Consider the following 26,454-nt stretch of genomic DNA (forward strand, 5'->3'; position numbering starts at 1 on the left):
GCAAACAAGTAGGCATCAAAACCCAACAACCAAGAAAAACACTGTAAGCAAAAATTCTTATGTGCTATGTTAAACAAGAAACTTTGGAAGAGATCCCAGGATTTCATCCAGCAAATCTGCAATGCTGCATCCCTAGTCATAGGACAAACCACCAAGAGGCTGAATCCATAAGGATGGATTATTTTTCTCCTATATATGCTCTTTCTACACCAATATTAAGGGGAAGGGAGAATATAACAAGGAATTTAAGTACATATAATCTTAGCCCTACTGAAAATACAAATGTGTGTGACTGATAATTTTTAGCTCTAAATAGGAAGTTCTGTTCAAACTTAGCTAAGGTGCTGCTCCATAAATGAGAGGTTATAGTACACTTAAAGGGGTTCTCAACATTTTTCTTTCTGAGGCCCCTAACATGCTAAAGAAATTCCAGGACTCAGCAGGTGGAATGGGGCTCCAAGCTTCAACCACAGGGGGGGCTTGGAGCTCTGGGCTTCAGCTGCTGAAGGGGGGTGGGGACTCAGGACTCCAGCCACAGGAGGGGGCTCGGGCCTCCAGGCTTCAGCTGCTGGACAAGGTGGCTTGGGGCTTCAATCCTGCGGGGCTGGGGACCTGGGGGCTTTAGCCCCGTGGGGGAAGGGAGGCTGTGGGGTACTGGGCCTCTGGGCTCCAGGCTCCCAGCTTTAGCCCTGCAGGCAGCAGGCTTGGGGCTCCTGCCCCACAAGGCGTTGAGGCTCCAGGCTTTAACCACGCAGAGCACCGAGGCTTGGGACTCTGGGTTCCTGGCTTTAGCCCCATGGGGCAGGCGCGCTTGGGGACCTCCTGAAATAGCTCATGGCCCCCCTATGGGTCCACAGACCCCCAGTTGAGAACTGCTACACTATAAACTGTTTTTGGATACTTCATATCAATGACTCGTGTACAACAAAATTAAAAGATACCAGAATCTGCCCCATAACTATATTTTGATTTGTGAATCATTACTATGAATCTTACAGATTTTGTCCACAGGGACAGGATGCTCATTGGATGCTCACCTGAAGACAATCAAGGGTTTCACAAGTTCTATTCAAAACATGTTTTCCACAACATTTACAGATATTCCCCTATAAACCTCAAATTTAACTTAGTGCTCAGAAGCTAAGCCAGTATGGGCCTGGTTGTATACAGATGAAAGACTCCACAGAAAATCAAGAAATGTATTTGTGCTTTAGCAACAGTTTTTCTTCTAGTCACTCCAGCTGGCATTGTGCTTCTGAAGTGCTGTCTTTAGAAGAACACATAAAATTTAAGTCCTAGCCATTGGATACTTTACCTACAAATGCACTATAAGAAAATTACCTCCTCTCTACAAAAATTCACTTCCTGTTCTCAACTGCAGTATTGCTCAGCACTTTTACACTGCTGCCACCGTCAACTCAGGTTGTTGTATTCGGGGGGGATGGTAGTGTGAAATGATTGATACAGGTGTGTACACATATCCTACCCAGAGAATGCATCTCTTACATGCACATCTATTCTCCATTGCAAATTCTGTATCGAGTCAGCATATGTAAATTCCCTTTCACGTATATGGGGATTTCAGACACAAAATGATGGTAGAAAATATAAACAGTGCATATTCAAAAAGAGGAATTTTATCCATCATTTAAGTGCTTTGGTCCTGGAAGGTGCTATCACAATGTATGACATTAACAACAAATCATAAACCAGATTTTGAAATGTAGTAATTTTTTCTCTTAAATATATGAAAAAGCAGGGCTTGGAGTGAGCCCACACTGTTTCAGCACTTCACTGGTAGCCTCAGCAGTTTCTCCCTATTTTAAGCTTTCACTTATTAAAAATGAGATTCCAGCTCTCATAGTTGTGAAGAGAATATTCCAAATGTGAACCAACTCAGTGCTTTCTTTCCAAGTCTGCAGACAGGCAAACAATAGATCTGAAACAGTATAAAACTGTGCCCCATTCAACCCTTCGGGTGTTGTATTATCTACAAAGCCTAATGATGACAATTTAAGACTCAACATTGTTATCTATTTCAGTGGTTATTTTAGCAGAAATATCACTCTTGTGTTATCTAACCACAGAGGATGAAAACATTAAAGTTGAAACATATTTTCCATCCTCTGGAACTCTTGCAGGAGTTTTCCCATTGGTGTTTTAGCCAGTCCATTTTTTATATGTCCCATACAATAGGACTTTCAATGCTCCTCTGTTGAGAACGTTCCACAATCTAAATCTTTGGGACTAATTTTTTTTTTTTAAGGTCCCCCCCCTTTATCTTTACCTGTCTGCTACTCCTGCAAGACAGACATCAGAGAAAAAGGAGAAAGAGGGCCAATAGCGACCAGAGGAGGGAAGGAGAGAGGAAGCATCCATCAAGAAAAAAAAAAAAAAGAGAATAGCAGAGAGGGATCCCTCAAAAGAAGATGGAAGCATGATAAATGGGAGCAGGAAAGGAACAGAAGCCATCAAGGGAAACAAGAAGGGAACAAAAATAGAGCAGGAAGAAGAAGTGGTAGCATCCTCCCAGGAACAAAGGAAGGGGAGACAGGGCAGCATGCTACAGCAATAAGGGGGGGAGCCACCTAGAGAATGGGAAGATGAGAGCAGATTACCATTCTCTGTCCCCTGCAAACTTCAATCCTTAGGATAAAGTATCAACAATATTAGGGAAGGTTCGGTTGTTACAATATGTAAGAAAGCAAAGGGACCGGTCTGTCTGCATCAGAGAGTTCCTTGTGCTCCCTCTCCAACTTCATTTCCTTCACCCACAAATCCCACTGTGCTTTCTCCCACATTATCTCTGATCCTGGGAATACCCTTCCAAAATCCATCCACAGGGCATTAGAGAATAGAGAATTTCCCTGAAATAATATATTCCACCCTCACGTCCAAAAGTTTGACATCCCCTCTCCTTTTTTTTTTTTTTTTTTTTTTTTTAAGATCCTAATTCTCTCTTCTGTATTTTAACCTAAAAGTGCCATGATTTCCATCCAGAAGGCCAAGGATGGTGTGTTCATTTCAGAAGTAAGTATTATAAATACCAATAGAAGTACTAATTGTTCTAATGTAAAATTATTATAAAATATAGCTTTGCTGAAATATAACTTTGGACATTTCTTTTGCGTATGAAGATTACAACCCAGGGGAATCTACTTACTTCTATGGCCCTCTCATGACATTATGTGAACATCTCCATAATATTAATTAATTTATCATCACAATCTCTCTTACTCTGGGGGCATTTTGTGCCAAAAAAAAAATAAAATTCTGCTCACAATATTTTAAAATTCTGCAAAATTCTGCAAATTTTATTTGTCAAAATAACACTATATAATCAAACCAGTTTCAATTATTTTGGTATTTTATTTCAAAATATCTGTCAGTAAGTATGTCTGTAACAATACAGACACACAAAAAATTTGCCCATGAGTAAAGAATTAAAGAACCCCCTTCGAGAAACCGGTTCCTGTTTCTCTACCCCCTTCCCCACAGACCCCAGCTGGGGGGCCAGATATTCACACACACACCCCCCAGAGGCCAACTGTGGAGCCTCCCCTGGCCCAGAAACTCACCTCCCCCCCCCCTACACACACACACACACACACACACACACACACACACAGAGGCCAGCAATGACCAGCCCAGACACTCCTCCTCCTCCCCCCTCCCCAGCCCACACACTTGCATCCCCTACCCACAGGCCAGCTGTGGGGCCTCCGCAGCCCAGACACTCACACCCTCTACCCTCTCAGAGCCCAGGGTTCCAGAGGCAGAAACAGCCCGATGCTGGGTCCCGGGCTTGCACGGAGTTTCCTGTGCGCCACTGCCTCCTTCTTTCAGGGCATGCTGGAAACTGCAGCTGCTGGGAACCCTCCAGTTCCCTCCCCTTCCCCTACCCTTGTCTTCTATTTGTGAGCTGGGCTCTGCTGGGTCCAGCAACCCATAATGGCGGACAGCAACACAACAGCCCATTTCTGTGGGGAAGAAAAGAAATTCTCCGTGTACAACATTAATTTCTGCAAAATTCTGTGTGGCTCAGAATTTCCCCAGGAGTAAGAATCTCTGCAAAGTAGGAGTGTATCAGTAGCCTCATTTTACAGATAGCAAACTGAGGCACAGAGAGACAAGTGATAAGGTCACACAGGAAATTAGTGACAGAGGTGGGAATTAAAACCAGGTCTCCTAAGTACCTTAACAAGAATAACCTCCTTCAGGAGAGAAACTAACGCCACAAGATAATCAGAATCTCCCAGCATTCTGGAAACTGGAAGATAGTCTCTGAGCAAAATGGAAGTGCTGTAGCACTTTGGCTGGAGAGGAGCTCAGTGAGCCAACAATGAAGTCATTCCATGAGTCAGGAGTTAATACTAAGACAGTATTAACTGAGACTATCATCACGTTCTTCAGAAGTCAAGTGCAAAAAGTCTTATAGGCACAATAGCACTAAATATGCACAGTAAGCAGGATCCAAAACTTTCCATTAATGCATCAGCCATATAGTGAGAAAAATCCAAACATGCCAAGTATATGGATAACTATTTACTTATGTAAAACACCACATGCATATTTCATCCCTGGTGTAAGTCAATGGAAGTTGTGGAATAATTTTATTGAAGTCAATTCACTTACACCAGGGATGAATTTGGCTCATCATCTTTAATTCAATGGAACCGCTAGCAGTTACATCAGGTATTTCAGGCTTCATATGTAGTAGCTAAATTCAGATCAGCAGTACTTAAATGACCCAATATTCAAGAGAATAAAATAAAATAAAATAAAATAAAATAAAATAAAAACCATGACAGGTGTTTATCTGCAGGTGGGAGAAAATCTGTTTTACACTGCTGGAAACTAATGAAAATGCTGGCATCAAAAAAACCTGTCAGGATGCATGATATTTCAGTACAAAATAACAGAAGGCTAATGTGTTATCAGGTTTGTCTGGTAATTAGAAAGTTCAGCAATTTGATTTAACACTATTTTTAGACACAGATTTTAATAATCAGTCTTTATAGTTTAAAAAATACTAAACATACAATTTAAAATAAGAATTTCTGTAATCCTAGAGGCTGAGGTCAGATTTTTATACCCTTACTTACACAGAGAAATACTTTTCAGTCTGACTACTCCATGTGTAGTCAGACTGAAATCAGTGTTAGGTGCTACTCAGTATAAGAAAATGTATTAGAATCTGGCCAAGAGCAATAAGCAATCCCAAATTACTGCCTAATCTTTTTATATATACAAGACAAATTTGTTTATACGTACTTTACAGAAAGAGTTTGCATAAATAAAAGATGGGTATTGAAAAGCAATAAAGTTGAAAACAGAAATCCTTCTAAAATAAAGTTAAACTACAGTTTAAACCATACATAGTTAAAAATATGGTAGTTCGCTGATAAAGTTCTAACAAAATAAAGCACAATTCATTTTAAAATTTCTCTAGGAAAAAAAAAATCCAATCATCCAGCATGTAGGACAGCAAATAAGGCCAGATGTTTATGGTACTATGACTGCGTCACACAGATGCTGGCTCTAATCCAAGCACACAATTAGGACTGAGTGATCCTACTGCTAAAACCATTTTTCCTAACTTCACAACAATTTACTGGGATGTGTTATACTGAGAGCGGATATATTTAATGTTGCAAATCTTAGATTACTGAGCAGCCTCTAAAATCTAACAATATTCTACATAAGGTTTGGTCATTGAAAATACATTGTTATAGTTAAGCCAAACATATATAGTAGTATAAATGGTTAAATGGTAACAGCTGCCAGGGCAGGGGAAAATATCAACAAATGCAATAAGCCACCATAACACTGATGATGTCTTTATGTTGCCAATTTCAAAAAGAGCATCCCAAAATGCACACCTTGCAGTATTTTGCAACCTACAGTATTCTAGCTGATTAATCACTGACATCAGCAGAGAAACTCATTCACTAGAAGCATTGTTCACCACTGCTAAGTACGGAGAAAAAACAATTACTTCATAAATCATTCTGAATACATTTTCCCCCTTTGAACGTACAGTAAGCATGTAGAACAAACTCTATCTAAGCTATAGATGTTTTCAATAGAGTACATTTCTACAAAGGCAGGTTTCCCCAGATAAACATCCACAAATATGATTACTGCAATCATGATTTCAGGGACTACTATACAGAGTCAGGGTACTTACAGGATGAAATCAGCAGATAACTTCAGGTGAATAAATGGAGTCCTCCCAATGCAAGGATAAGTCTCTGTGCTAGCTTTTCTGTGTCTGTTTCTGTTTTATTTCTCGATACCCATGGGGTTCTGATTAATTAGTTATCAAGCAAAAGAAAAAAAAAAGTTCACAAGACAGCAGCTGGCATCACAGGAGCTCTCCATATCAGGATTTAAAAGAAATGTCAATTAGAGTGGCAGCAGCTACAGTCAATGCTGGTTGCTGATGCCTCTGCAGGAAGAGGATGCTGGGAGATTTTCCCAATCTGTACTGCAGTCTAATTCTAATCCATCACTGCCTAACTGCAAGGAGAAAACGGAAACAAGAGAAATACAAAAGGATTTACATTTAAAGGGACAAAAAAAAAAGTTACCTCAGTGTTTCTCACTTGAACAACTAGGTACCTTAAAAAGTGACCTTAAAAAAACACATTAAAAGGGTTACCTTAAGAAAAAAACTAGACAAAAAGGAAGTACACCAATGCAAATGCAGTCTGCATTTGCTTTTAGTAAAATGTACAACACAGCTTGTAACAATTTACAATTTGAGTAACAGTAACAGGCGCATATTTTATTTTGTCCTATTCTACGTGGCCCTAAAACTAACAAAATCACTTTGGTTATAAACTGTTAAATAAAATATACAGTATATTATACCCTTTGAATTTTTCTCAAAAATCTGATTTGATGCTAATAAAAATTCCTCACATGGCCAAAAACTAAAGACAAAAACAAAACAAAAAACCAATAGCACACACAGAGACAGGTAAAATATACTACTTCAGACATCATTACTGATATCCTGACAAGGTCAATGAAAGGAAGTAGCAGTCAGCAGCAAGAAAGCCAGAAAAAACTAACTGCAGCTCTTTGGGAGCTCATCTCAAGAGGTTGGATCCCGGTAACAGCAGACCAGTACTAGCTGGAAAAAAAAACCCTCAATGGTCTGTCCATGTCCTGTGAACTCTCTCCAGTTGGGCTGAGTGTGGCTAATCCTGCACACACTGAAGACCACTACTCTTGTGACAGGTGAATAACTTTGGAACTTTCTTCAAAAGAATCATTCTTAGGGCATGGTGGAAGGCACAGGAGCCTCTTCCAATCAAATTCCTGCCAATAAGGGAGGAAAGACTGCTTCTCATGGAAAGGCTAATCCACTCCTTAACTACTGCTCTTGCCAGACTATTTCTTTGAAAAAGGAGATCGTGCCACAGAGCTCTCCCTCACGTAGTAATATGATTCTAGCAGTGAAGACAAAAACAAATCTAACAGATTAACATAATTCTCAGCAACTCTCTTCAAGGACAATGTCAGTAAAAAAAAAAAAAGTGCGCTCTTGACTTTAGACAATACACTATTGTTGAAGGGTTGGCCTCTGGGGTGTCCCCTTGCAGCCCAACATGGCAGTGCTCAACCTATCCTGGGGTTTCTGATAGTCGACCACTACCTCCAGCTAAATCTGGTGCTGGAGAGCCTTAGCTCTCTGACTAAGACACTCTCCAGTTCACTCCTTCTAGGATATCAAAGTCCCAAAACACAAGAAAAAAAATGAGGGTTGTCTGGCAAGCCTTCAGCAGGACCTTGCCCTTTCCTTCAGGGCCTCTCTTCAAACAAATGGTCAGCCAGTCAGTCTCCCTACACTCAGTTTTTCCATCCACCTGGAGGCTCACCAAGCTAACAAGCTGTCTCAGGTTCCTGGCTGCAACCACTTTTAGCTCTGTGAAAGATGCCTGGAGGTCTCCTCTCTTTCTGGATTAGCTACCAAGCAATCTAACTACTCTCTCCACTCCTGACACCTACCGCAACTGGGGTGGGTTGATTGGGCCCTAACAAGCCCTTGTTAACCCACTCTTGCTCAGCAAGCCTCAGGCTAGGTCTACACTACCCGCCTGAATCAGCGGGTAGAAATTGACCTCTCGGGGATTGATTTATCGCGTCCCGTCGGGACACGACAATTGATCCCCAAATCGGCGCTCTAACTCCACCAGCGGAGGTGGTAGTAAGCGCCGCCGACAGAAAGCCGCAGAAGTCGATTTTGCCGCCGTCCTCACAACGGGGTAAGTCGGCTGCGATACGTCGAATTCAGCTACACTATTCACGTAGCTGAATTTGCGTATCTTAAATCGACTCCCCGCTGTAGTGTAGATGTACCCTCAGAGACCCTAGTAGTAGTAGTAGTTCTGTAGTACCTAGGAGCCCCAGTCAAGAACCAGGACCCCACTGTACTAGGAGCTGTACAAATACGGAACAGAAAGACAGTCCCTTTTCTTCCCACATCCCCTACACTAGGATCAAAATCCCACAGAGTTGCTTCAAGAGTTCAAAAGGGGAGAGGCCTATGGATGACTGGGATACCTCCCACACTGCAAACGGCCGGTGTGCAGTTTGTCTACCACATCACAACTACAGACCAGTATTTCTCAAAACTGTGAAGAGTGCTCATATGGTGGGAAACAAAGCACAAGCCAACAGACATGGACAGATCTCCAAATCATTTTCCCTAGTCTCAGCTTTCATTTTTAAAAGAGACTGACTCTAACTGTTATGGTTGCAAAGAAAACTTCAAAACATAAAGTGAGGGACTGGCTACACTAGAGAGTTTTACACTAGAGCTCTTTAAGGCTATGTCTATACTATGGACCTTACAGCAGCACAGCTGTACCATTGCAACTGTGCCATTGTAAGGTCTCCTGTGTAGAGCTTTCCCTTTGGCATAATTAAACCACCCCTAACAAGCGGCAGTAGCTATGTCAGCAGGAGAGCGTCTCCCGCCGACCTAGCGCTGTCCACTCCAGCGCCTTTCTTGGTGAAACTTTTGTCAGTCAGGGATGTGGTTTTTTCACAGCCCTGACCGACAAAAATTTTACCGACAAAAGTGCTAGTATAGACAAAGCCTACAGTAGCCACTCTAAGATGGTGGGAGAGATAGGACATAACACTGTCCACACCAGCACTTATGTCGGTGCGTCTTAGGTCACTCTGGGGGCTGGTTTATTCACACCCCTGAGCAACATAAATTATGCAGACATAAACTGCTGTGTAGACATAGCTTGAGTATCACCAATGCTCTCTGAGTTTGCAGAGAGTCAGCCAGACACTAGAGCTCTGAGGTGTGAGCTTCCTCATTCATTTCAATGGGTGCTAACTTTAATGCCAATGGTAATATTTTAAAAGTAAATAATTAATTATTTTGCTGTTCAAAACACATAAGAAGAGAGAGAACATAGCTATAAAGGTCTACACAAACATTTCCCAAAGTGGTGGAGGGAAAGTCAGAGGCCAGGTAGAGCAGTGTGTAAAATGTATAAATTAATGCATGTAAGTCTTTAATATATGGCAGGGCTATGGAGGGAAGGGGGAATGAGCAACTGGGTTCATCTTCCTGAAGAGGACACTCAGCTTTCAAAAGTTTGGGAAAAGCATCTATAGACAATCTCGGGAATATCTCCTTACAATATTTTCCTAATCTTGCCTTTAGAGCCAAGTCAACTACTTAGCAAAAGCCATCAATAATTTGCAATTTTAAAATCAAGATTGGACTTTTTTTTAAAGTTAATTATGCTCTGTTCAAAAGGAATTATTTTGGGGAAGTTCTATGGCCTGTGTTATACAGGAGGCCAGACTAGGAGGTTGATCAAAACGGTTCCTCTGGCCTCAGAATCTAGAAGCCAGTTAACTGACTTTAATCTACAATTCTTACTCAGGCAAAATTCCCACTACAAGTAATAGCAGTTTGGTCTGAGTGAGGAATGCAGAATCAGGCCAAATATCTGTGATAAAAATAAAAGTACAAAATTATAATATTATTAGGGCTATCAAGCAATTTAAAAAGTTAATTGAGCGATTAATTGCACTGTTAAACAATAATAGAATACTATTTATTTAAATATTTTTGGATATTTTCTACATTTTCAAATATATTGATTTCAATTACAACATAGAACACAAAGTGTTCTGTAAAAAGTTGTGAAAAGTTGAACTTACAAATCATAGAATCATAGACTATCAGGGTTGAAAGGGACCTCAGGAGGTCATCTAGTCCAACCCCCTGCTCAAAGCAGGACCAATCCCCAGACAGATTTTTACCCCAGTTCCCTAAATGGCCCCCTCAAGGATTGAACTCATAACCCTGGGTTTAGCAGGCCAATGCTCAAACCACTGAGTTATCCCTCCCCCCTGAATGTAGAATTATGTACAAAAAAACCGCATTCAAAAATAAAATAATGTAAAATTTTAGCGCCTACAAGTCCACTCAGTCCTACTTCAGCCAATCGCTCAAACAAGTTTGTTTACATTGGTAGGAGTTAATGCTGTCCTCTTGTTTACAATGTCAGCTGAAAGTGAAAGCAGGCGTTCTCGTGGCACTGTTGTAGCCAGCGTCGCAAGATATTTATATGCCAGATGCGCTAAAGATTAATATGTCCCTTCATGCTTCAACCACATTCCAGATAACATGCGCCTATGCTCATGCTGGGTTCTGCTCGATAACAATCCAAAGCAGTGCAGACCGATGCATGTTCATTTTCATTATCTGAGTCAGAAGCCACCAGCAGAAGGTTGATTTTCTTTTTTGGTAGTTTCCGCATTGGAGTGTTGTTCTTTTAAGATTTCTGAAAGCATGCTCCATACCTCGTCCCTCTCAGATTTTGGATGGCACTTCAGATTCTTAAACCTTGGGTCGAGTGCTATAGCTATCTTTAGAAATCTCACATTGGTACCTTCTTTGCGTTTTGTCAAATCTGCCGTGAAAGTGTTCTTAAAACGAACATGTGCTGGGTCATCATCCAAGACTGCTATAACATGAAATATATGGCAGAATGTGGATAAAACAGAACAGGAGACATACAATTCTCCCCCAAGGAGTTTAGTCACAAATTTAATTAATGCATTATTATTTTAATAAGCATCATCAGCATGGAAGCATGTCCTCTGGAATGGTGGCCAAAGCATGAAGGGGCACACGAATGTTTAGCATATCTGGCACATAAATACCTTGCAACGCTGGCTACAAAAGTGCCATGCGAACACCTGTTCTCACTTTCAGGTGACATTGTAAATAAGAAGCAGATAGAAGCATCTCCTGTAAATGTAAACAAACTTGTTTCTCTTAGCAATTGGCTAAACAAGAAATAAGACTGAGTGGACCTGTAGGCTCTAAAGTTTTGCATTGTTTTGTTTTTGAGTGGAGTTTAGTAACAAAACAAAACAAAAAAAATCTACATTTGAAAGTTACACTTTCATGATAAAGAGATTGCACTACAGTACTTGGATCAGGTGAATTGAAAAATACTATTTCTTTTCTTTTTTACAGTGCAAATATTTGTAACCAAAAATAATAATATAAAGTGAGCAGTGTACACGTTGTATTCTGTGTTGTAATAGAAATCAATATATTTGAAAATGTAGAAAAACATCCAAAAATATTTAATACATTTCAATTGGTATTCTATTATTTAACAGTGTGATTAATTGCGATTAATTTTTTAATCGCAATTAATTTTTTTGAGTTAATCGCATGAGTTAACTGCAATTAATCAACAGCCCTAAATATTATGTATCATTTTCCCCAAAACAATGGTCTCCAGGCCCAAACTGGGCCACTTCACCATTTCCCTGACTAACTGATTGCAGGGCCATTCAGCATCTAGTCCCTGTGCAAATGCGTTGATGCACTGTTTGGAAGTGATAAGTGAAGGCTGCTTTAGACTGCTGATGATGATCTGACTGACTGCAGTACACAATGCAGCCATCTGCTGTCAGCTGCTTTACATTACAATCCTGGGTCTCCAGCCAACTACAGCCCTGCTTGCTAGCTCAGATTTGATTCTTCTCCAATCAAGCAACCAGCAAAGGAAGCATGGGATCACTATGAGGGGACAAAGACAGGGGAAGTCTCCTGAGCTCAGGATGGACATGCAACAGGCAGTGGGTAATGAGGAAGTTTTGTTGAGTAACTGAGTCTGCTCCACTCCAAAAGCCAGCAGCAACTTGCCAACCTTCCATGCTTCTTCTCTGACCAGAAGTCCACCCTGCTACTCCAATCCAATCTCAAGTCAGAAAAAAAACTCCCTCAGACATGGAATCTTGGTTGTGAGAAGCCAGAAATGCAAAATGGAATTGCTGGGTAAAACCAAGAGTGGAAGTCTGGCAAAAGCAGCCGGGGGAAACAAGAGACGAGAATGATTTGGGAAGGAGTGATCTAATGTTTTGGGGAAGGGGAGAAACTAAGGGCTTGTCTACACTTACAATGATGCAGTTGCACTGCTGTAGTGCTCTAGTGAAGACAATATCTATGCCAGGGGTCAGCAACCTTTCAGAAGTGGTGTGCCAAGTCTTCTTTATTCACTCTAATTTAAGGTTTCGAGTGCCAGTAATACATTTTAACATTTTTAGAAGGTCTCTTTCTATAAGTCTATAATATATAACTAAACTATTGTTGTATGTAAATAAGGTTTTTAAAATGTTTAAGAAGCTTCATTTAAAATTAAATTAAAATGCAGCGCCCCCCGGACCGGTGGCCAGGACCCGGGCAGTGTGAGTGCCATTGAAAATCAGCTTGCGTGCTGTCTTCGGGACGCTACGAGAAGCCCTCCCGTTGACATAGCACTGTCTACACCTGGCATTAGACCACTACAACTACATTGCTCAGGGATGTAGAGTGACATATTTATACGGACATAAATTCCTAGCATAGACTTAGCCTGAGTCTATTTTGGGAGAAATAGGGGACAAAGAACTTGATTCATAAAGATATTCCTGAAGAGCTCTTTATGAACCTTTAGATCCCTCCATATTGCAGCAATTGGCAGGTGTTTTAAAAATACTAATAAGGGAGGTATGCCTCCAGAACCTTCTTACAAAGGCCTTATTTATACACTCTGCAAACACATCTGGACTACCTACCCTTGACTCATTTCCCATCTCTTCCCCAATTACTAAAAATTACTCAGTTCTGAAACCGCTCCCATGAAATGCTGAGCATTTCCTGCAAAATAATTAATTATCGGAACTTTGATTTTTATTGGAAATTGTACTTTATTAACTATGAGGAAAAATTATTTTCTTCCAAAAAGAAAGGAATGTCATCAAGACAAGGAAGAATTAAATCCTCTTAATCTTTCTGTTCTGAGGCACCTTTAATGCTGCACAAATAGATAGATTTATTTTTTTTGCTAAGATCAACAGTGAAATAGTTAACCATTTAAATGTTAATACTAGCTATTTTTAGATTTGAGAGATAATACCATAATGAGATAAGGAAAATTCACTTTATTGAGGTGTGACATCCTCTTTCAACGTGCCTCCAGATTCTAGAAGTTTAACTCTGCATTTGTTTGCCCTTTTCATAATTAAAATCCCAGTCTCTGCCACAGGGAGAAGAGACAGGCCTAGCTAAAATCCAAAGGTAACAAAACATCAATCAGCTCTTTCTCCTCTATGGTACTCCAGAGCAGATGGGGAGGAATGAGTTCAAGAGGAGTAACTTAGGGGAAGTGAAAGGGCAGGGAAAGGAGAGCCTACCCTTAACATCTTCTGCTTCCTATAGGTCTCCCAGTTTGCTGAATCCTTCCTGAAATAAAAAACCTTTTATAGCCTATTTCCCGTAGGTCAAATGATTGCTCCCCATTCATCACTCTGGTTTGAAGTGGTAAGGTCGATAACAGACATGCTGGGCTGAACATATGCCCAAAGGACCCAGCACCGTCTTTCAGAGAAATTTAGATGGGGGGAAAAAAAGGAAATAAAAAAGTTAATTAAAGGAAAAATTGAAACACCAAGAGAAACAGAAAGTCAGATGGTAGGAAAAATGAAAACAGAGAAACGAATTAAAGAATTAATAAGAAAAGAAAACTCAGGAGACATAGCAAGTAAATATATTTGTTTAGAAAGTTCATTCTCAAAATATTACAATTCAAGTGACATCATCATAGGACCTAATCACATCAGCCATACCATCAGGGGCTCATTCACCTGCACATCTACCAATGTGATATATGTTATGTGCCAGCAATGCCCCTCTGCCATGTACATTGGCCAAACCGGACAGTCTCTCCGCAAAAGAATTAATGGACACAAATCTGACATCAGGAATCATAATACTCAAAAACCAGTGGGAGAACACTTTAACCTGTCTGGTCATTCAATGACAGACCTGCGGGTGGCTATCTTACAACAGAAAAACTTCAAAACCAGACTCCAATGAGAGACTGCTGAGCTGGAATTGATATGCAAACTAGATACAATCAACTTAGGATTGAATAAGGACTGGGAATGGCTGAGCCATTACAAACATTGAATCTATCTCCCCTTGTAAGTATTCTCATACTTCTTATCAAACTGTCTGTACTGGGCTAGTTTGATTATCACTTCAAAAGTTTTTTTTCCCCACTTACTTAATTGGCCTCTCAGGGTTGGTAGGACAACTCCCACCTTTTCATGCTCTCTGTGTGTGTGTATATATATCTCCTTGATATATCTTCCATTCTATGCATCCGAAGAAGTGGGCTGTAGCTCACGAAAGCTTATGCTCTAATAAATTTGTTAGTCTCTAAGGTGCCACAAGTACTCCTGTTCTTTTTGCGGATACAGACTAACACGGCTGCTACTCTGAAACCACACACTAATGTTTCATTTAAAATTCAGAGGATAAAATAGTGAAAGGAGAAGCTAAAGACGTCTAGTTTTGGAAAGGAGATGAGCACAGGATCTCCATATTCTTAGGCACAAGGGAAGGGGAACCAGCTTTGATATTTTTAAAATTTAACCAGCTAGTAGTGGTATTTGGCATGTTTGATGTACATCTCTGATGGAAATTTACAAGTGTAGTTTGTGCTTTAGTGCACATTTTTTTTTTTAAGAAAGGGCAACAAAAACAAAGGACAGACCAATCTTGTTACGCTCAAGTAAAAGTTAAATGACAGATAAGTTAATACTTGTGAGAGTTTCTAAACCTCTCTTCTCAAAGATCGTCGTCTTCCAACATTCAGGAAATCACATAGGGTATTTTGATATTTTCCAGGGAAGATCCCCCAGGCACATATAGTTTTTACTCCTATACAGATTCTTCATATTCATCAAGTTTAAATAAAACCAGTTATATAAATGGTGCTCCCCATTGCCAAGGATGAACAAAGCGCCTCACTTACACAAGTACTTTAGATGTCTGATTGTGAGCCTGCAACAGGGCATGCAGTCCTTTTAAATACATTTCTTCTCTTGAATTGGTTTCTTCCCCTTGTGGCAGTCTGACACCACAAAATGATACTATGCTGAATAAAAGCATAGGCCCTATCGAAGTTTAGATTGTGAACTCTGGGATTATAAGACTTTGTTCTTTGTATTTCTGCACATTTCACTGTTATTTTACACAAGTGGCTTTACACACACACTATTTTTAAATAGGAACCTATTTTAGGGACAAGTTTATAGCCAAGATATAGGAAAATTTTAGGGCTGTCAAGTGATCAAAAATATTAAGCGCAATTAATCTCACTGTTAATCAATAATAGAATACCATTTATTTAAATATTTTTGGATGTTTTCTACATTTTAAAATCTATTGATTTCAATTACAACAAGAATACGTGTAAAGTGCTCACTTTATATTTATTTTTTATTACAAGTATTTGAATTGTAAAAAACAAAAGAAATAGTATTTTTCAATTCAGCTAATACAAGTACTCTAGTGCAATCTCTTTATCATGAAAGCTGAACTTACAAATGTAGAATTATGTAAAAAAACCCTGCATTAAAATATAAGACAATGTAAAATTTTGGAGCCTGCAAGTCCATTCAGTCCTACTTCTTGTTCAGCCAAACGCTCAGACAAACAAGTTTGATTACATTTGCAGGAGATAATGCTGCCTGCTTCTTGTTTACAATGTCACCTGAAAGTGAGAACAGGCATTCTCATGGCACTGTTGTAGCCGGTGTCGCAAGATACTTACGTGCCAGATACGCTAAAGTTTCATATGTTCCTCCATTCTTCAACTACCATTCCAGGGGACAAACATCCATGCTGATGACAGATTCTGCTCAATAACAATCCAAAACAGCTTTCTTTTTTGGTGGTTTGGGTTCTGTAGTTTCTGCATCAGAGTGTTGCTCTTTTTAAGACTTCTGAGAGTATGCTCCACACATCATGCCCCTCAAATTTTGGAAGGCACTTCAGATTCTTAAACCTTGGGTCGAGTGCTTGGGTCGAGTTCTTTAGAAATCTAACATCAGTACCTTCTTTGTATTTTGTCAAATCTGCAGTGAAAGTGTTCTTAAAATGAACATGTGCTGAGTCATCATCCGAGACTGCTATAACATGAAATATGTGGCAGAAGGCGGGTAAAACAGAGCACGGGACATACAATTCTCCCCCAAGGAGTTCAATCACAAATTTGATGAACACATTTTTTTTTAATGAGTGTGAAAGTATGTCCTCTGGAATGATGGCAGAAGCATTAAAGGGCACGCGCATGTTTAGCATATCTGGCATGTAAATACCTTGCAATGCCAGCTACAAAAGTGCCATGCAAATGTCTGTTCTCACTTTCTGGTGACATTGTAATTAAGAAGAGGGCAGCATTATCTCCTGTACATGTAAACAAACTTGTTTGTCTTAGCTATTGGCTGAACAAGAAGTAGGACTGAGTGGCCTTGTAGGCTCTGAAGTTTTACATTGTTTTGTTTTTGAGAGCAGTTATGTAACCAAAAAAAATTCTACATTTGTAAGTTGCACTTTCACGACAAAGAGATTGGAGATTGCACTACAGTACTTGTATGAGGTGAATTGAAAAATACTATTTCTTTTGTTTATAATTTTTACAGTGAAAATATTTAGAATAAAAAATAGTATACATTTTGATTTCAATCACAACACAGAATACAGTATATATGAAAATGTAGAAAAACATCCAAAATATTTAATAAATTTCAATTAGTATTCTACTGTTGAACAGTGCAATTAAAACTGCGATTATCATGATTTTTTTTTTAGTTAATTGCGTGCGTTAACTGCGATTAATCAACAGCCCTAAAAAAATGTTCTTAGTAGATGAAGTAACAAGCATATCTTTTGTGTAATTTTTTTTTTTTAAATGCAGAAAGTTCAAATGGTCTAACTTCAGACATAAATAAGGCCAGTTTAAATTGCTTAATTTTTCGAATTGTATTAACTTGGTTCCTCTTTTAGGATTTATAAGTCAAATATGGTTTCTCTGAATTGTACAAAAGGCCAAGCCAGCTGTCATTTTCTAATGTGCCTATTTAGTTAGATATCACTGCCTTTTAAAACTTTACTGCTAAACTTGACTTTCATGGACTTGTAATGTTTTAAAATGTCTTTTTAATGACTGATTTTCTACTTGACTCTGAACAGTCCAGGTACCAAACATAAGAAAAAGCTTGAACTGCTTACAGGTATGCTTGAATATCTACTTTTGCAGCGCTCCCTGGGAAAGTTTGAGGATTCCCCCTCCCAGCAGGCATGGACTTTCCTAAGTGTCTTAGACAAAACCTGTATTTAGGGTCTTCCCCCCGTCACCCGCAGCTGCTTCCCAGTGCTTTATCCACTGACAGATAAACACACGTGCAGGTATAACTGAAACATTAACCACACTTCTGAGATTACAAGGATAACCTTCTAACTTCTTTAAACACTTCTGGCCTTTAATCTATTACCCCAGTAATACCATGTAGAGCAGCTTTGGTAGGATCATGGATTAGTAATAGCCAGCTTTGGGTGGGGAAAGGAGAGGCAAAAGAGGGACAATAACTGATACCAGTAAATTATGTGTCTCCCTACTGGCACCTCTAAAATTAAGAGCCACTGACAAATTTAAGAATTCTTTTCAAAATCCTTTACTAAAATTCATATCAAGTTAAGTCCTCCTTTCCCACTTTTTCCTTTCTGATCATTGCTTCAGATAATGTATTTAAAAACTAAACCACCCTATATTTTTGACATTCAACTATGCCACAATCCAGTGTTTCATATCACAAATTGCTGTAGAAAACTAATGATTAGGGAACTTTCTCTATGGGCATGGTTTATTTCTAAGAGGTTGGATTTTACATCTGCATGCTACTGTACTTCCTTCCAAAGACAATCTAAAGGTAATCTACAGGGTATTTTTATGGTATACGTTTAGGTGAAACTTAGGGAACGGTACATAGGATAAGAGACAGATAATATTACTATAATTAAAGAGAATTCTGTATAAGCTCTAAAGGCAAAGGACTCAGGGATGAGGTGGGGGGAGCAAGACCAGCTGCATGTGCTAGTCTATATCAGGCTTTGGCATAAATTTGGGTGGGATCATGAGATCTGACTTTTCCGCAGTTTTTAATTTAATCTAATTTTCATAATAATTAAAAAACAAGAGCTTTCAAGCTTCCAGAGAAAATTCATTTGAATCTGGGAGTAAAAGACATGGATCTCTAACTGCCCTAGAGAAAGGGGGGGAAAAGTTTGTGAATGATTCAAGAACTGTTCAGCTCAAGGAAAAGCTAAGAAGATGGCAAAGCATATGAATGAGGGTCAAAACTGCAGATGTTAAAGGTTAATGTTATTAGATAATTAAAACATAGAAGATAGACTAGGTTTTCATAAAGTTATAAGAAAAGTAAAGCTTTCGGTCAAGAATCAGTAATATAGACATAAGTTAAATGTGTTACATCCTTTTATTTCAGTCCTTTGTCTGAATTATGTCTATTTACACTGAAATTTCTTTGGGATAGAGGACATTATGTTTGTAAAGCACCCATTATGTTTTTGGAATATAATAAGTTAAGTGCAAAGATCTTACATGGTCTATGGCTAAACGTACTGTGGAAAAACGACATTTGAAAACTGCACCTTAAGGTGCAGAGACTCTTAACTGGATGGAGTCACAAGCAGGGAGTTGTCCTCTTCAGTGGGGCAAAGGGTTGGGAAGAAGTAGTCTGTAATGTCGTGAGCTCATGCTGAACATAGTAACAGTCAGAGGCTTGAATTTTCAAAGAAAAAGGAAGATTAAACTCCTGTCACAAGTGAGTAACTGGTCATCTTTGCAGTTACACTCTTGGAACATGCTGACTCTTGATAGTTGTGTTTACCACAAGTGAAGTTGTGATGGTTAGGATCGCATACATGCCCCTTTTCCCCCTTTCAAATTTGAACATTTGGGTCCTCATGGCTATATAAGGAAATGTGTCAGTCTTTCCACTCAAAGTAACAAGAAATGAGCTTGATGCAGGAGTCACTTAGAGAAATTCTATGATTTGAGTTATGCAGGAGGTCAGACTATAATTATCATAATGGTCCCTTCTGGTTTTAAAATATATCTAGAGTTCTATAATGACAGCTCTTTAAAATGCCTATGAAGGAGACATTTTGGGCATGCCATAAACATAGCTTTATGTCTGACTGAATAAAGCTTTCACCCCTGTGGTACTGAACATCTATAAAAGATCCTTATCCAAGAATCTGGATACAGAATCTATCTAATCCATTTAGCCAATCTGAACAGAGATTGGCTTCCCCTTGGACTTGTCCTCAAACACCACAGCGAGCCCTGGAGATTTAGGGAAGGATTTTACCCTCTTAGATAACTCATCACCCATTTAGCATCTAACGTATGCAACCTGGTTTCTCCTAGTAAGCTCTGACGTTTAGTGAATAATGCCAGATAAAGAGGAGCTAGTTGGAACTTTGTTGGAAACCCTCCTGATAGAAACTAGTGGTGTGGACACCAAGGCAGTTTATCCTAACAGAACACTGTATATGCAGGATAAACCACCAGACCTGGATCTCACTCATTCTCTTCAGGCTTGTACACATGAGAAAGTTGCACCAGTATAACTTTAATCAGCTTTTAAACTGATCTAGTTAAACTGACTAAAACTGGGTGCAAAAGACTGTGTGGACACCTATTTTGGTATGAGTGTCTTACAGAAGTTTAGTTAACCCTGTTCCTAACTTACTTAAACTAAACCAAAATAACACATTCTTATTCTGAAATAAGAGTGTCCACGCAGCTTTTTCCACCAGTTTAACTAGATCAGTTTAAAATTTATATTTTAAGTTATACCAGTGCGAATTTCTCATGTAGATAAGCCCTTTCTGCATGTTATGACCACCAGTGACAGTTGAGGAACTGGATACATTGGAAACATTTCTCAGAGACACACGCACAATAGCTCAAAGGGTGCCCCTACTAATATTAATATTAGGTTTCGTTGTTAGGAAGGGAGAGGCTCTAGTACATGTGGGCAGACATGTCATTCATTGAAAAGAATCTTTTACAGTTAGTATATTCAAAAACTAAACACATATGTTCTATATGGAAGATGATATGCATGTATGGCTTCCAAATGATTCCTTAATGACCCAGAATTTCAAGTATTTCCTGTGCACTACTTGATCATGTTGCAGTTCTTTGCATTCCGGGTCAAGAGTCTTGACCCACTCCTATAGATTGAGGAATGACAGATTCCGAAGTCACCATATGGAGCTTAAAACTTCCATAAAATTCATATGCAAATTGGCATGAAAATCTTCTCTTTTTAGCCACTGGAAATATCAACAATAAAAATCAGTTTTTCCATAAAAGGGCCTCTTAAAAGGGGATGAGAAGAGAGAGAGGACTGGCAGCAGCATGAAACTGAACTGCTTAACCACTCTACTATTTCAGGCAAACCACAGTTCCAAATTCCTTGTACCTTGTATATAAAGAGTCTCAAGAATGACAATCCCTATAGGGCAAAGGGAAAGAATGACAATCCCTACAGGGTAAAGGGAAAGAACAGCAGCATGCCATTAGATTAAGAGAAGGGTCCCCGCTGGTGCCCCATCAAATTTGCTGTTTGAAAGCTGAAATCAAACATAGTACTAGGGAAGCTGAGACTGAAGACTTAAGCAAAGACTTCGTCAGTGGGGCTTCTGGGTACAACTGGTACTAGACAGATAAATGCATCCAGAGTGTCTGAAGGACATCTCATCCTGGAAGATGGATTATAGAAGCCCAAGGATCTTGAACCTCTCTACCATGCCTTAGACATCTTCTTGCTACATGGATCCAGGTTCACCTCCTCTCTCAAATTCTCCAGAAGAAGGCTGAACAAATGAAAGAGCCTGACGCAGGCACAGAACTTATATCTACCCACAATTGCCTTGTAGGTGTCTAAGCAGAGAGCAAGTTGCCTATGAGTATACCTTCAGCTCAGATGACCCCCATTTATTTTTATTGCTCTAGTGCACAAACTGAACAAAATAGCTTCCATCTTTTAATCTTTATCAGCATTGACCATGGCTCATAAAGAACTCAGAAAAGGGTAGCTATTCAAATACTCAGTCCCCTGCCACAGCTCTCAATATAATCAATTGGCTCTGAATCCTAGCAGGAAAAGGACAGAGTACGCCACTAATAATTTTTAGGACCTAGCAGACACTCATCAATGGACCCCATTCCCATTCTGCTTCACCTCCAACACATTGTAGAGCTTATGGGCTCTCTCATGTATGGTTGACATGAAGATATTTAAGGCCTATACAAAATTCACCTACCAGTTGGAAATGTCTGAAATAGTCTAGTGGTGATAGCAAGATAGCAGTAATAGTGTCACTGGTGAAAAACAGATAGCTTCCACAGCCCTGTGATAATGAAACATCCTGATACTCATTTGTGCCAATAGCTGGTTCTGTAATACAGGCCTTCAAGATTAGCATGTTAGACCCAGTGGTATTTAGGCAACTAACTCCCATTGAAGCCAATTGGCTTCAATGGGAGTTAGTTGCCTAAATACCTTAGTCCATAATTCAATTAATGCTTGGGATGTGTCTGTGTCATATGCCATTCATCTGGTTGGTAAAATTAACCTGAAGGAAAAAAATCCAAAATTACATGCTATAAATCACGTGGCAGGAGTGCCACCTGAAACTCCTACTTTTGCAGCATTCTCTTATGGGGTATCTAACTCTAGTTCCACATCTACACCAGCAGTTTTTAAACACTGTCTCCTGTGGGATCAATAACTTCTCTGGTGTAGAAGTTCTCTAAACTGAAGAGCTGACGTCTCACATATGAGGCCTGTCAATCGATTTATGAACTTGAATCATAAGCCTGGATCCTCTCACTGAGTCTTTGATGTTGAGGAAGCTGCAGTAACATTGTTCTGAGCATCCTTCAGTCCTGCTTGAATGCCAAGAAACAAGAGGCCGTGGATCTGGATGTAAACTGTAGTTAAATGGGAAACCAAGTCTGAGGAATGACAGCATAGATGATTGCTTAATTCTATGCATGTCTGTTCACTTAGAAGACAATGGTGGGGCAAGTCAGTGAGCTCAGTACAACAGTTACTCAAACTGCATTCTCCTAAGCTTAGTAAAAGTAGCTCTTCCTCCTTGGTTCAGAGTAGTGCAGCCTTATCTATCACTCCTCCCCATCTTTGCCTTAGAAGGCATTATACTCTTCTCCGAGAGCTCAGACCCATGAAGGATGGGATTAGAGGCTCATCCTGTGAGCTCTCAGATTTGTGCATTGCCTAACAAAGTTGGCTTTAGGATTAAGGCACCTGCCCAGTTCAGGTCTGATTCTCCTGAGACCATGGATACCTTCCATGATTGCTATCAGAATTTAAGAGCTTTGCCCTCTTTAGCCTCTTCTCCAGTGTAAAGGTGGCCTCTGCACCAGTCCTCATCCCTTTCTGCGATGGGCTGTTCCCCCAGGATAATTTAGAGCAGCCTTAAGACTGGCCTAGGTGCTTCTTCCACCCTCCAGCTTCACCATGTACACTACTAGCAGGTCTGGAGGGTGGCATAGAAGCCATAACTCCAGCTCTTTACCACTGGAAGTTCCACCTACACTCCTCTCAGGGATGGCTATGCCAGAATCTGTTGATAGTGCAGCTGCATAGTAATAGAGATTATCAAACGTGTTATTGCAACACTATTTAGTACAGCAAGAAGAAATATTAACTCTTATGTAGTCAGGGGCGGCTCTATGTATTTTGCCGCCCCAAGCACGGCAGTCAGACAGCCTTCGGGGGCATGCCTGCGGGTGGTCCGCTGATCGTGCGGATTCGGCGGTGTTTCTGCGGGTGATCTGCCGGTCCCGCGCCTTCGGCGTACCTGCTGCCGAATTGCCACCGAGGCCGCGGGACCGGCGGACCTGCCGCAGGCATGCCACCGAAAGCTGCCTGACTGCTGCCCTCAATGAGACTGGCACGCCGCCCCCGCAGCTTGCCGCCCCAGGCACGCGCTTGCTGCGCTGGTGCCTGGAGCCGCCCCTGTATGTAGTTCCCATGCAGTTGGAGGGGAATTGATCACTTTTCTTTATGTGGAATCTTGTGCCACTATTGTATGTAACCCCACTTCCATCAATGCATGGGGAGGGGAAGTCTGCACACAGCCATGCATGGGTGGAACAATCCCTGCTCAAGGTCTTTTGCTTGGCCAAATATGATAAAGAACGATAGGGTCTGAAAGTAATTTCCATCAAAAGGCTATCTAATGGTAACTTTGCTACTGTTCATACTGCACCTCTTCATGAGACTCTCCAGAGCTGACAGTATGGCACTGAACTACTTTGCCAACAAATATGAAAATTATAAAGGAGGAGCGTAAGGAAACACTAAATGCTTTATAATCACACATACACCAAGACTGATGCTGCCTTTCCCATCCTTTAACAGCATCATTGGTTTTGGAAATATAAATGATCACTGAGCATGTGTACAAGTGAAATAGCTGATTTTACCAACACACAGAAATGTGTGGTGCATATTAGACAACAATAATTTAGCACTCTGTATGACTCTATATTTAAAAATGGAAAATAAATATAAATAGTAAAATTATACTTACACTGGGATGCTTTCAAAGGCATCTTCAAAGTTTTCCTGCAAAATAATAAGCCAAGAATGACTTTTCAATAAATACAAAGAGTGCGTGTGTGTTGTTTTTTAACAAAGTGGTGACAAAAAGCCACACAGCTACAAAATCAGATGGATTTTATTCTACCACTGTAGAAATAACTCACAATTGGGTATTTATTAGTAAGCTACTGGTGCATGCTTTGGTTACAACTTTAGCTACTTTAGCCTATTAACCAACATCCTACCATGGTTTATTGCCATTACAATATGGAGTTGAACTAGTGAGACCTCCCATTTTCATCACACCCCACAAGCAGAGCTGCCCTTTTAGCTGAAGTTTATGGTCTAGTGGGCACCTTAGGCTCACACCTTCTATTATAAAAACTATACTTGGGATAAATAATATATTTAAGATAATAAATATAAAAGCTTCACTGGAAATACTTAATAGAAAATTGGAGCTAAAAGTGGCCTACAGGGCAACTGGATTCGTTAACTAGTGAAGAGGCAATTTAAAACTTGTACTTTCCCCATCAATCTTTTCTCCGTTCTTTCCCATGGTTGCTTCCTCCTCCTCTCCCCCAGTCCTTTAAATCAAGCAATCATAGAAATGTAGGACTGGAAAGGGCCTCAGTAGGTCATCTAGTCTAGTCCCATGCATTCAAGTCAGGACTATGTAATAATTAGACCATGCCTGACAGGTGTTTGTCTAACCTGTTCTTAAAAACTTCCAATGATGGAGAACCCACAACCTCACTTGGCAATTTGCTCTAGTGCTTAACTACCTAGACAGTTCAGAAGTTTTTCCTAATGTCCAGTAAAGTTGGGCCTTTACTTTATGAACTTTTGATTTCTTAGTGAATGCTTATTAGGAATGTATCTGACAAGTAACTTCAAATGCTATAATAAATTGCTAGGTACTAATTTTAACTGCCACATGATAACTTTGATTTGCCTTTGAGTAATAAATTACACTAAAGTCCTACAGTGTGATGTTACACAATGCAAATGCCCAAATATGTTATCATGTTCCTTTATGTAAAAAATATAAGTTATTTTCTATTCAGGGAAGACAAAATTTCAAGTAAGGAAACTAATTTTATCATTCAGTATCACCGGAATCTGCTGCTCCATCAAGCTTCACACTACTGAGATAGCTGGAACCAGTGAAACACTATTCTCCAATCATTGGGAATAAACAGATGAATGCAATTAAAATTGAGGTTTTATTGATGGACCATTTGGAATCTACTATTTTCTCAAGAGAACTAGCTTGTTGCCATGATGCTGGAACTGGAGAGGCAGAGAAAGAACAGAACAGAACTTGGGCTGGAGAAAAAAGGCAAACAGCCAAGGACTTGGTCAGGACAAACCCCTAAAATAATGTAGTTGAGCTGAGATGGGAGGCTGCTACACATGGAGCTGAACACACTAATATAAATCATTTGATGTTGCCACCTGGGCCTCATTGAATTGTTGAGTGGGGGGAGGGGGCAGAGGGCTCTACTACTAAAACTAAAAGTCCCCAGGCTTCCCTGAAGACCCTCTCCTTGTCAGACTGAGGTCAAGCTGGAGAAAGAAGAAAATGGCAAAATATCTTAAGAAAAGAGCCCTCTTTGAGAGCTTGCTGAGGACACCTCTGCTATATTATAAGCCTGGTGAGCAAGACTTGTGCAGTTTACCAGGTGCCTGTAAGAAGGTGCTGTCAGAAAGTCTGTACTAAGATGGGAAAGTCCAAAAGAGGAACCTCTTGCCTACTTCTAACACTTGTAAAAGAGAAGAAAAACCCAGCAGTCCCAACCCTGACAGAGTAGCAGATTTCAATGATAGGTGAAATGAATTTTTAAAAAATTAGAATATCTGTCTAGGCTCATGCTTCTGTCTGGCTGTCACTGGGTTTTGCGTCCCTCTGTTCATGGTGGCTGAGCTAAGCACGTGCATATGCATTTGAAAAATCAGGACCCAAAGTATAGTGCTATTATTTTTGCCCTCTGTCTACACTCACGGATAAATTGCACAATCAGACCTTTCTGGAGAGATTATATCACTCAATATAGCTGGTGTTCATAAGGAAGTTACATTCAAGAAGGTAAAAGTGACCTTTTGTACTACGATTGAAAAAGCATATTTTATTTGTATAACATTCTCAAGGTCTTCCTGATCACACTTTGTATATGAATATATTAGAAGGTTTTCAGTTTGACTCTTACCATCCTCAATTGACAGTTCTTTATGAACGACAGTCACAGAGCAAAGGAAATAAAAAACTTGTTCTTGTTTCTATTATTTAAAACTAAAAGATAAGAATGAACAGCAGCCAAGAGAAACAAGAGTGGAAATATTATACATATACATGCTCCTCATATCATAACAATATCAATGATAAATATA

At 39.8% G+C, this 26,454-nt stretch overlaps 1 protein-coding gene across 2 annotated transcripts in view; it reads right to left on the reverse strand.

Moving 5' to 3' along the window:
* The window catches only part of TTC39B (tetratricopeptide repeat domain 39B), a 132,489-nt gene that overhangs the window by 63,888 nt on the left and 42,147 nt on the right, over positions 1–26,454 (reverse strand). The window contains exon 2 of one of the 2 annotated variants that reach the window (XM_054033124.1): positions 24,053–24,087. In XM_054033124.1, coding sequence (XP_053889099.1) covers positions 24,053–24,087 — 35 coding nt within the window. Of the gene's footprint in view, positions 1–6,190; positions 6,264–24,052; positions 24,088–26,454 lie in introns of those variants that run through there. The other variant, XM_054033125.1, reaches the window with a different exon arrangement.

Source organism: Malaclemys terrapin, chromosome 6 (assembly GCF_027887155.1).
Source record: "Malaclemys terrapin pileata isolate rMalTer1 chromosome 6, rMalTer1.hap1, whole genome shotgun sequence".
NCBI lineage: Eukaryota > Metazoa > Chordata > Testudines > Emydidae > Malaclemys > Malaclemys terrapin.